The 11,936-nt window shown below is 36.1% G+C and overlaps 1 protein-coding gene across 2 annotated transcripts; it reads left to right on the top strand.

The window, feature by feature from the left end:
* Window positions 1-913: 913 nt before the first annotated feature.
* alox12 (arachidonate 12-lipoxygenase) lies at window positions 914-11,906 on the top strand (the record flags this gene model as incomplete). 2 transcript variants are annotated; one of them, XM_079604918.1, is made up of 15 exons in its annotated part: window positions 914-1,117; window positions 2,709-2,854; window positions 4,710-4,914; window positions 5,014-5,095; window positions 5,193-5,315; window positions 5,493-5,599; window positions 6,751-6,923; window positions 7,009-7,152; window positions 8,053-8,256; window positions 8,442-8,528; window positions 8,844-9,013; window positions 9,190-9,311; window positions 10,287-10,387; window positions 10,781-10,951; window positions 11,208-11,906. In XM_079604918.1, the coding sequence occupies 14 exons, from the start codon at window positions 2,711-2,713 to the stop codon at window positions 11,385-11,387; spliced, it is 2,013 nt and encodes a 670-aa protein (XP_079461044.1). In that variant the 3' UTR covers window positions 11,388-11,906. The 2 variants fall into 2 exon arrangements, with proteins under 2 accessions (XP_079461044.1, XP_079461043.1); XM_079604917.1 differs by lacking the exon at window positions 914-1,117 and having other exon boundaries at window positions 2,699-2,854.
* Between the last annotated feature and the right edge of the window lie 30 nt (window positions 11,907-11,936).

The following is an 11,936-nucleotide window of genomic DNA, read 5'->3' as shown; positions in this document are numbered from 1 at the left end:
TTTTAAAAGCATGCTGTGATTAGATAAAGTCCAGTGCCCCCTTTATGTTGTTAACGGGACACAATGCTGATGTGAGACCACAACATTTCTCAGTAATGACACACAAACATAATTGCATCACATGTTGAATGTTCATCCACACGTAGCTTTGAGTTTACTGTCAAAAGATTGCTGTTGATAAGACTCTGGGTCGAGGCAGACTACAATTTCTTACACTGAAGAAAAGTTAAAATATCTTTCCAAAAAACAACAACCCCCAAACTTTTACGCGTTTACATTACACGGCACTGTCTGTTATGTGCTTCCTCAGCCAAATATGTTTTGCATACTTATGAAACCTATTTTGCATCTATATTGATTATAAACGTTGTTTATAAGTTAGCATGTAATTTTCATCCAATAAGTCATGTTTATAAAAAATAAAAAAATAAAAACCCTATTAATAGATATACTGTATCAAGACAAAGAGCTGATTATGTAACATGAAACCGACCACTGAATAAGTGAAACTTGTTGGTCATTTGGTATTTACCAGTGGCCTGTTAAAAAGGTAGTTTTGCTTGTAATTCCACACAGAAAGCCCCTTTTTTACAAGTAAACGAAGACCTCTTGACTGCAGTGTTTTCAGAGGTCTGGTTGAAATGTGATTCTACTTGATGAGATGTACAGTTTCTCATTGGCTTCAGTGTGGTTTCACAAGTTCAATACAAAAAAATATTCTTATTTTGAATACTTGTGGTATTTTCTGTGAGCTAGCACTACCCACTTCCTTGAAATGCAATGCAAAGGAAAAATGAATAAACAAATGAGGTGGTTAAAATATCATCCTAGAGAGGACTATGTTGAAAAGCAAGTGGTGGGAGAGGGGGAAGGGAGGTAACGTAGGTATGAGGGAGGAGACCAGTGCAGATTGGACATTACAAAGCTAATATCTGCCTGATCCAGTCAGTGAAACTTCAGCGTTTGTGAGCTGGCAGTTGCTGCGTACAAAACAGGGTTTGCAAAAGGGTGACATGAAAGAAGGAAACTAGTTTGTTGAGAGAGAGAAAATACACTGAAGAAAAGAGCTAAGAGAACTTGCAGGAGGAAAGGAGCAACACCATTTTACAGAGAAAAGGTAATGTTTTACAGATTACTTTTTCAATTTAATCTAACTTTCTGGTGCTTTTCATTTAGGGGTCACACTCACACTTATACTCCTTCCGGTCAAAAGTGGACAGTAATATATTTTTGTTCAATATTATTTTGTATTTTGAGGGAATTTGATGGTACTACTAAGCAATAGGTATGATCCATTTTCTAATTAACTTCTATGGTGGACATTTGACCATGAGGAGTACAAGTGTGACCTTTTCAAATCATATCCACAATTTATTGTGTGCGTTCACATAGCAAGTGCCACAAACGTCACCAAGTGTAATGGCATTCAGGTGAAGTAAAAAATAAAAACTTTTTCAGTCAAAAGTGACCAAAGAGCACCAGAGGGGTTAGGCAGATTCATCTTTGGGTTTCTAATGTCCTCTGTTGATTTGAGTTAAACCCAGAAGTATTTCTCCGCAGGTTGGTTCAATGTTTAGCTCTATGAATCAGTCAATTGACATGTCCTTCACGACATCATCTCTGATGACCATGACAATTCTGTCTGTGTCTAAGCTTTCATACAGTACATGCAAAACACATTTGTGTGGACCTGTACTAATAGAGTACAACGGCACATCAGAGTTTTATTGGCAGGCGCAACGGATGGACAAGCTATAAATAAGCTTACTCTAAAATATCTTGAAACCAAAGTGATATTGATCTACAGTTTCTAGCTGGGCGGCTGAAGATTAAAGATTACCATGCTCTATTGATTTAAGGCATTCACTGTAACGACTAATAAATAAAACACTTTATAATACAGCTTTATATGTTAACACCTATATGTTAAAATAATAAACACTAATTATTCAATTAATGTTCATTACATATAAAGTTCTGTTTGTTTTAAATAAACATTAGTTAACGCATTATGAACAAACATGATTTAACAATGAACAAATGCATTAACCAATATTAACTAATGCTGTAAAACATGTTATCCATAGTGCAGGATAATGCATGAACTAGTGTTGTTAAAGTGTTACCATCAGTTTGTCATTATTACAATTTCTCCATTGCAAATACAAAAGACACAATGCACTCCTTTATTTTCATAGTTTGTGTTGTGTTGTATTTGTATTGTTACAAAACAGTGGAAGCTCACAAGATCAAATTACACTAAAGTGTTTGTCTGCACTTTAATCTTTTCTGATAATGTATAAAGTGTTTATATACTTTATACATTATAATAATAGTATATATTTTTATTAAAAGCCTTACACAGATCTGGTTTCATGTTTAAATGAAAATGAATCAGATCTATTTTCACAAATCGATATAGCGCAGGGGAAATCATTTAATCATTTATGCAATAAATTATTCTGTCATTCAGAGGAAGACTCACTTCCACAATACCACGCTCGCTTTTGTAATCGTCCTGTGCAGACATAAATGGATTGCGCAAATCCTTTCCTTTGAGGGGAAAAGACTTAACATCTGCTATAGCTCTGTTAAATAGTTCCTGTAACTGAAAAACAAATTGGGCTTCTGAGACTGCTCTGTGTCTGGCAGAAAATGTGAAAATATCTTACAGTTTGTTCAACATTATTGAATGTGTATGTGTGCAGAGATGGAGTACAAAGTTACCGTGGCCACCGGGACCTCGGAATATTCAGGAACCAATAACTATGTGTACATAACTTTGGTTGGAGAGAAAGGAGAGAGTGAGAGAACCGTGCTGGATAATCCAGGCCTAGACTTCTGTAGAGGAGCGGTAAATGACCATGAATATGTTTGTGTGCTTCTGAGAAGCACTTCAATGTATTAAAGGATTAGTTCACTTTTAAAGGGAAAATTCTGTCATCATATACTCACCCTTAAGTTGTTTCAAACCTGCATGAATTTCTTTCCTCTGCTGAACACAAAGGAAGATATTTAGAAGAATGTCAGTAACCAGACAGTTTTTGGTTCCCATTGACTTCCATACTATATTTTTTTCCTACTATGGAAGTCAATGGGAACCAAAAACTGTCTGGTTACTGACATTCTTCTAAATATCTTCCTTTGTGTTCAGCAGAGGAAAGAAATTCATGCAGGTTTGAAACAACTTAAGGGTGAGTATATGATGACAGAATTTTCATTTAAAAAGTGAACTAATCCTTTAAGCACTTAACCCCTGGTTTCACAGGCTTAGACTAGTCCCAGACTAAAATGCATGTTTGAGCCGTTTTAACATATTTCTTAAAATATGTCAGTCTCAAGCACACCAGTTGTGTTTTTTTTCTAAGGAAAAATGTAAAAATCGACTTAATTTTTCCTAATTGAACCAAAGTCTAATCCTGGCTTAATCTAAGCCCTGTCTGTGAAACTAGGCCTAAATGTCTTAAATATAATATTTCTTAAATTTCCCTCTGTATAGTGCAGTAGAGATCTTTTGTTATTTTAAAAGGTATGTTATAGGCTAAAGTATACCTTTTAGAACAATGCCAATGAAATATGATCAATGTATTGCAAAATATCACATCACACTTTCCAAAACTGTAGAGCTTATCTCTCTAAAAAATAGGGACACAACGTTAAAATTCTGGCCGATAATTATTTTCATGCAATTTATACTATTTAGTCATACTATTTTGTCTAAATGTATTAAAAATGAAACGCTTAAAGCTAAAAATCAATAATTTAAAATGCAACAAGTGTACTAGACAACATTATAATGCACATTATGAAAAATAGATAATCATTCTGAGATTTGCTAAAGATCTTACTTACTTTTTGTGGAAAGTAATGTTACATTACCTTTAGGTTACTTTTTCTCACCTGGGCTGGGCTTGCTTGTTTTTTTTAATAACAAATAATTATATATTTTTGGCAAAAGTGAAAGCCTCAGGCTGAAGGAAATGCAAATTCTCACCTGGACTATATACTCGCCTGACACAGCTCAAACAAACCTTTCTGCTGTGCAGCTATTCTGGATTTCAGAAGAATATGATGCAGGAAAAGAAAGTTTAACACTCTTACTTCAGCGATAAAAAAAAATTAAACACAAATGTAAGTAATTTTTGCTTATTATTAGCATGACTGAATCGGATCATCAAAGGTCAGCAGCAAAAACATTGGTTAATAAAGTGAGACTAAATACATAGTATATTTTTGTGATTTTAACATTTATTGTTGCAGGTTTGCATACTTTTTTATGAGTTTGCATTTCACTGTTTTTATTCATAATGAGAAAGTGTCAATCTGTTTTTGTGCAAGTGAGATGAGTAAATGCACGCGCACATTTAGTCTAGAACTACGATAAGCATCATATTTACACAGCGGACACAACACCTCTGCACTTACTCACGATTTCTATCAACATGAGGACAGACGAGCTGTCAGTTAACTCATGGGAAAACAAAGTAACTTGAATTACTTATTTGAATAGATATTTTGTTGTAAATTTAAAAGTAATGCATTACTTTACTAGTTACTTGAAAAAAGTAATCTACATAGCTTTTAACTTGTAACGCGTTACCCCCAAAACTGATGATGGCAAAGGTATAATCTAAATGTACAAATGTGAAATAAATCACAATTAAATATACAATACTGACATAAAGACCTCTATTTCCATCATTTTGTAGGAGGATGATTACACCGTTAGGAGCGCGGCTTCTCTGGGTCCCCTGATACTGGTGCGGCTGGAAAAGCAGAAGTACTGGGTGGAGGATAACTGGTTCTGCCGATATGTGAAAGTCAGTATACCTGGAGAAAGATGCAGCTATACTTTTCCCTGTTACCGCTGGCTAGTGGGGGATGGAGTGGTAATAGAGCTCAGAGAAGGCACAGGTCAGTAGTGTCAGCTGCTCATGCAGCAACAACTAAGATCGATCTGAGAGCAAGATGAAACCCTGATTAAAAGCTTAAATCTGGTTCCTCCTTACATAGCCAAAAAGCTGAGTGACGACACCTTGGCACTGGAGATTGCTCACAGAAAGACAGAGCTTCAGGAGAGGCAGAAACTATACAGGTCTCCTGGGAAATTACATACACTGCATTCCTATCTTTGTAAAGAATGTAGGCAGCTCCTGACAAATCACTGTTAAACTCCATGTCTCACCTATTAGATGGCTTGCATGGGCCCCCGGCATTCCAAAATGCATTGATGCCAAGTCAGAGGCCGATCTCCCCCAGGACGTTCGCTTCGACAATGAGAAGCGCAGTGACTTTGTGGGATCCCTTCACTATGCGTGAGTAAAGATGCACTGCAGGTTTTGCTCAAGTATTATGCTTTATTAAAGTGACCTGATATTTTAAGGTGCATAATCATGCGTGTTCCTCTGTCTGCGCATCATTTTATTATCCACACATCGTTTAATTTATCTAACCACTAATACATTATTTCCTCGCTCCCTTCTGCCTGTCAGGCTTTTGGAGCTCTCTCTGAAAAAACTGGCAATCAAGTTCGGGAAGTCGTGGAATGACCTGGACGATTTCAAACGGATCTTCTGGAAGCTAAGGAGCCCTATAGCTGGTAACAACAATATATCCTAAGCAGCATCTTTTTTTTTTCCTTACGTTTTCGGATGCAGCCCATATGTAGGCAAATGCATATGTAAAATAATGCGATCATCAATATTAAACGGCATACTGTATAAATCAAACCTGCCTAATGTTACTGAATGAAATGTCAAGCCAGGACAAGCTATAAGACTGTGCAAGCTTTGGGGGTGTTGATGTTTTGATCATCCTTCTATGTAATCTGACAAAACGCTATTTTCTCAACTTTTTGTTTAAAAGTTTGCTTTTAAATGAAACTCACCCACATTCAAGTGCTGATAGAAAAGGAATGCATTAAACTAGAACAAACAGGTTTTAGGATTAAAAGCTGATGGCTCTGTTCTTTCTTTTGCTATTATTGCATGTTCAGATATTCAAACAAAATATTATGGAGGCAATGAAAGTTATGTGAATATGTTCAAAAATGCTGCCACTGGCTGGCATTTTTTTTTTTTTTTTTGCTGGCGGGTAAAGAGTTAAGTTAGTTACCACAAAATTAGCATTTCATTAAAACACACAATTCGTGGAAAGCTCTCTTCCCAGAAAATTGTATTTTGTAACATGTTTATTACCTGTCATAGACCAATCACGAATCAATGGCATGTGAAAATTCCACACTTACACCCAATAATTAAATGTTAACAGTCTGCAGTTAACCCTAGGTTATGGTCTAGTTAAACCCTGGAAAAAATCCTCCTACAGCCCTGAGTTTTGGGACGTTTCACACATTTTTAACTCTGGGTTATGAAAGCGCACAATGCGTCTAATGATGAATTTCAGTGCTGAAGGTATAAATTGTGAAAAAAATGAGGTCCTAGAATATAAACATTCTATTCGCTTTATCAAAAGAAGATCAATAATGAACTAAACCGCACTTACCTCATAAAATAGGCCTACTTGTGAGCTTATGTAGTCTCATAATTTCAGAGAAAAATGAGAATGTCAACACATTCTCTGGAGTAAAGAAAAGACTGTTATTTGTTTCTTTTTTACAATGCAGCATATTTAACAACCAGTGGAGTGGAAATTTCCACAGATTTAAGGCGTTATCAAGTCTGTCGATAGCTTTATTGGCACAACATTATTAAATGAATAACATGAATTTGTGATGAATATTCTGTTCAGAATACACCATGAAGCACTGGAGAGAAGACTGTTTTTTTGGTTACCAATTCCTGAACGGCTCAAACCCACGGATGATTGCCAGGTGCAAGGAGGTGCCCTCGAACTTCCCTGTCTCTGGAGACATGGTACAGTCCTCTCTGATGCCTACAACCACTTTGAAGCAGGAACTCAAGGTGAGAGTTAGTGTTTATCTTCTTGAATACAATGGATTATTGGAACACTGAATCTAAAAATGTTTCTTTGTCTCTCCTTTTGAAGAAAGGAAATATATTCCTGGTTGACTATGCAATTATGGATGGGATTCCTGCCAATGTAATCCGAGACAAGACACAGCACATAGCTGCCCCGCTTTGCTTACTGTATGAACACCCTGAGAAAGGTCTCATTCCCATTGCCATACAGGTAAAACCAGTTGACGCACATTAACTGTACTTGGCATAATAATAATGGATGAATCTAGAGCAGAGTTTCTCAATCTTACTCCTTATCAGCCAAAATCATCCTCATGTTCACATATTCTCATGCTTTTACTGAATGGAAGAGACATTTTATAGAAATTCCTTTGACAGACACATTTAAATGCCAAAACAGTTTTATGTGTCACAATCTTAACTGCTGTTATTAATGTACTAATCATAGTACACTCTCAGAAAAAAAGTTGCAAAAGCTGTTACTGGGGCAATACTCTTTCAAAAGGTACACCTTTGTACCTTGTTTACCCCTATAGGGTGCATATTAGTTTCTTAAAGTCACCCTGGCAATCATTTTATCCCTTAAAACATATTTGATCACCAAATACACATATTTAAAAGTTGTTTCCTTGAAAAAAAAAATCTTCATGCCTCAAAAAAGCTTTAATGTAACTATACACCCTTGCCTCATTAAGTATATGCAGTTGTATTAATATGCAAATTAGAGCTACCTCCATTCGCACCAGCTCAGAGATCCACTCGTTGACGTGATTGGTTACAAGGTAGTTTGTGACGTCAGAAACACCCGCAATTTCAAACCGCGTTTTTGAGACACTCTTTGGTTTACCGCAGTTTTAAGAAAATACTCAGCAATGATGTTGACTTATGCATTTGTACATGGTTTGTCTTAAAGCATATTCAAAACACCATATAGACATATAAACAACATTAAAAGCTTGATTTTCACCGCAGGGGGACTTTAAAGAAAAACATTAGTAACTAAATTATACATATTAGTAGGGCTATTGAAAGGTGACTATCTGTGACCGTAACATTACAGGGGTGCATCCAGGAATGGACTGATTATGACTGATTGTTCTTGTTCTTTCAGCTTGAACAGAAACCTGATAAGGACACACCCATATTCCTACCTAGCGATCCACCTCTGGCCTGGTTATTGGCTAAGATGTGGGTTCGGCATGCTGAATTCCAGATCTTTCAGGTGTTATCACATCTGCTACGCACACACTTGGTGGTAGAAGTGTTCTGTATGGCCACCTTGCGTCAGCTGCCTGCTGTTCACCCTATATATAAGGTTAGAGGAAGTGCTACAGAAAGTGCTTCATTAGAAAAGATCCATTTGCATGTTTCAAAGCAGGTTTAAAGTTAGCTAATCACTGATTCATTAAAGTCACTTGTCATTCATGAATCTGTCCAGTTGTACTGTATGTTACGGGTCTTCTTCACTCTCTCTTTCTGTCATTTTCTCTCTCATTGCAGCTCTTGGCTCCACACTTGAGGTATACGCTTGAGATTAACTGTCGTGGCAGAACACAGCTCATCTCGCCAGATGGTATCTTCAAAAGGGTGAGCATCCTCGAACAATAAAGCATTTTGAGCTCTCTATCTTTTTATCATATTCACTCTAATGGGTTTTTGGTGGTCACCCCCTTAGTGGTTTGGGGGTGACCACCAAACAACTCTAAACACTAAACAACTTAGTGGTCTGTTTATAATATACCCCTGAGCTTGATAGCTTTTTGCTACTATAAATGATATTATAAATGCCTTTACTGTCACTTTTGATCAGCATCCTTGCTGAATAAAAGTATTACTTTTTTTAAAAAGTCTGACCTCAAATTTATGAACTAACTCAATCAGTTCAAACATTGTGTTTTTCAGGTGGTATCAACAGGTGGAGCTGGACTCTTGATTCTGGCACAGAGGGAGTATAAAGTATTGACTTATCGCTCCCTCCAGCCCAAATTTGACTTTTTGGACAGAGGGGTTACTAAGCTAAGAGACTATTTCTACAGGGACCACTCTCTGATGCTGTGGGATGCAATTCAAAAGTAATTTAATCCAATAGGAATTCTTCATTCGGTGCTTTTAATTCTCATGAATGTGGCTATATATAATAGCAATCATTTTTTAATTTACACATGAATGAAGCGGTGTACATACAAATAAAAATAAAATTCCTGTACAAACAGACCTGTTTCCTTTATATGTTTTTTTTCCCTCTCAGTTTTGTTTCAGGAATCATTTCCTTGTACTACAAGAGTGATGGCGAAGTGGAACAGGACTCAGAACTTCAGGCCTGGATTAATGATGTGGCTGAGGAGGGCTTTGTGGATGTGCCTGGTTTTGGTAAGATATGAACACATTACTGCAGCACTGAACTCACAAATGTAATTTAGTAGTGGATAAATGATAAACCCTGTTTAGCAGTGTATTTATTAAGGCTTGACAATATACACTACCATGTAAAAGTTTGAGGTCAGTACCATGTATTTTAAAGTAATTAATACTGCTATTCAGTAAGGATGCAATTGATTGATCAAAAGTGACAGTGAATGACACATTTGACTTCTGTTTCAAAATAAACATTTATTTTCAACTTTCTTTTCATTAAAGAAAACTGAAAAAAAAAAGATCAGTTTCCACAAATATATTAAGCAGCAACATTGTTTTCAACATTGATAATATTAAGATAAACATTTAAACACACCACATCAACATATTACTGAAGACTGTAGTAATGATGCTGAAAATTCAGCTTTGCCATCAGAGGAATAAATTATATGTTTAAACATTATTTAAAATAGAAAAGCTATTTTAAGTTGGATAGATATTTCACAATACTGCTGTTTTTACAGATTTTTTTTAAAAATCAAATAAATGCAGCCTTAGTGAGCATAAAATACTTCTTCTTTTTTTTTTACTTTAAAAAATCTCACCTGCCCAAAACTTTAGAATGGTAGTGTAAATCATCCATACAATACACGCATCACAAATATTGCATTTTAAAAATGTCAAAAGAAGACATCAGGGGTATATATACACATGCTGTAGCCCAGGTATAAACCATAAAACAGGAAAATGAAGTAATAAAGAGCATAAAGGATAAAGATACAGTGCCACCATGTGGTCATTAGCAAAATAAACATGTCTGTGATGCTCGGGATGTGCTAAAATACATAATAAACTATTTCAACTATAAACTGATGCTGTAGCCTGGTTTCAAAGTATGTGTATGTCATATCAAAATGAACACCATGAGCTAAATAAATGGCTCTTGAAATTGACTGTTAGAAGTAACCACTGTGGTTTCTTGCATGTCAGGCCTAGCCAGTGAGCTGAAGACGAAAGAAGAACTGATCACACTGTTAAGCGTGGTGATCTTCATCAGCACAGCCCAACATGCTGCCACCAACAATGGACAGGTAACAAACACACATCTAACATCTGATCAAATCTGAAAACTTACTTTAAAGACATCAGACATACATTTTCTACACTATATTGAATACAGATTTTTTACAGGGAGTGTGTTACTAGGGATAAATGGGGGGCAATTTTCCATATTCGTTTTACTAGAATAAATTGATCAACCATTGATTTAAGAACAGTCCAAATGTACAGTCTTAATGAAACATTTGCCATTATAGATTAAGATATTTTGTCTTTGTTTTATCATACAAATTCTAGTTACAGCTGCCCCTAACCTCACAGCAAAGATACAATCTTGTTTTAGCTGCCAGAAATCAGTGTAAATCCACAGGCATCACTTGTATGATTGATTGTGATCGCCGTTGATCTTTCTCTCGGTATTGTAGTTTGATTGGTGTGCATGGGTTCCCAATACACCTTGCACCATGCGGCACCCTCCACCAACAGACAAGGATGCTGTCACCATGGGCCTGATCATGGACACACTCCCTGATATCAGCCAGTCCTGTGTGCAGATGGCCATCACATGGCATTTGGGTCGGGCACAGCCAGATGCGGTGGGTCAACAGCGCTGGCTGTCACAACTGTGCTTTTACATCATTTATGGTTGTGTAAAGTACAATATAACCCAGGGGTTCTCAACTCTGGCCCTCAAGGTCCACTTTCCTGCAGAGTTTGATTCCAACCTTGATCAAACCGGCCTGTAGCTTTTCTTGTAATCTAGTGAAAGACCTCGATTAGCTGAACTTGAAACATCTGAAAGTATTAAAGTATAATACAGTAACACCTCTCTGTTTCTTCTCTTTCCTTCAGATCCCGATGGGTCAGTATGTGGAACAGTACTTTACTGAGCCTGCTGCTTTGAAGGCGATTGACAAATTCAGAAAGGAGCTGAAGGAACTGGAGGAGCAGATAATATCTCAGAACGAGGGACAAGAACTGCAGTACCTTTACCTGTGTCCAAGCCACATGGAAAATAGCATCACCATTTAGAGAAACTCTCATTTGAATTGTATGTGTATATACATCTGTGAATATTTTCCTGAGTAGCTCAAACTTAAAATTAGCACACTTTGCCTGTCTCGGGAATTGCATATACTGCAGCAGAAATACTGTCATAATTGTCATTTATTTAGTTTGTAACATGTTTTAAAGCGTTGATAGTTTTTTAAAGATTTTTTTTTACTTTTCAAAACAATAGAAAATAAATGCATTTCAACTTTATATTTAAAGGGACTGTTTGGATTGTACTGGACTGGTTTCTCTGGATATTTACTCACTGTATTCTTGATCTTCAGCTTCATAAAATGCACTTTATATATAGTACATTATTTTTTCCAGATGAAGACAATGAAAAATTAATTATTATTACTATGCTTTTTTTTCCTAACAGCTATATGAAAAAATGCCCTGTATAGATAATTTCCATTGCAAATAAAGTAAAATTACATTTTCATTTATTTCATATAGAATTTTTTTAATAACATTTCCTTTCTGCACCAAACATTTAGAAGTTACACATGTAAAATTGGAGATAAAGTT

The sequence above is a fragment of the Phoxinus phoxinus genome (genome assembly GCF_949152265.1).
Source record: "Phoxinus phoxinus genome assembly, chromosome: 2".
NCBI classification, from domain to species: Eukaryota; Metazoa; Chordata; class Actinopteri; order Cypriniformes; family Leuciscidae; genus Phoxinus; species Phoxinus phoxinus.
This window is presented reverse-complemented; position numbering and strand designations above follow the sequence as displayed.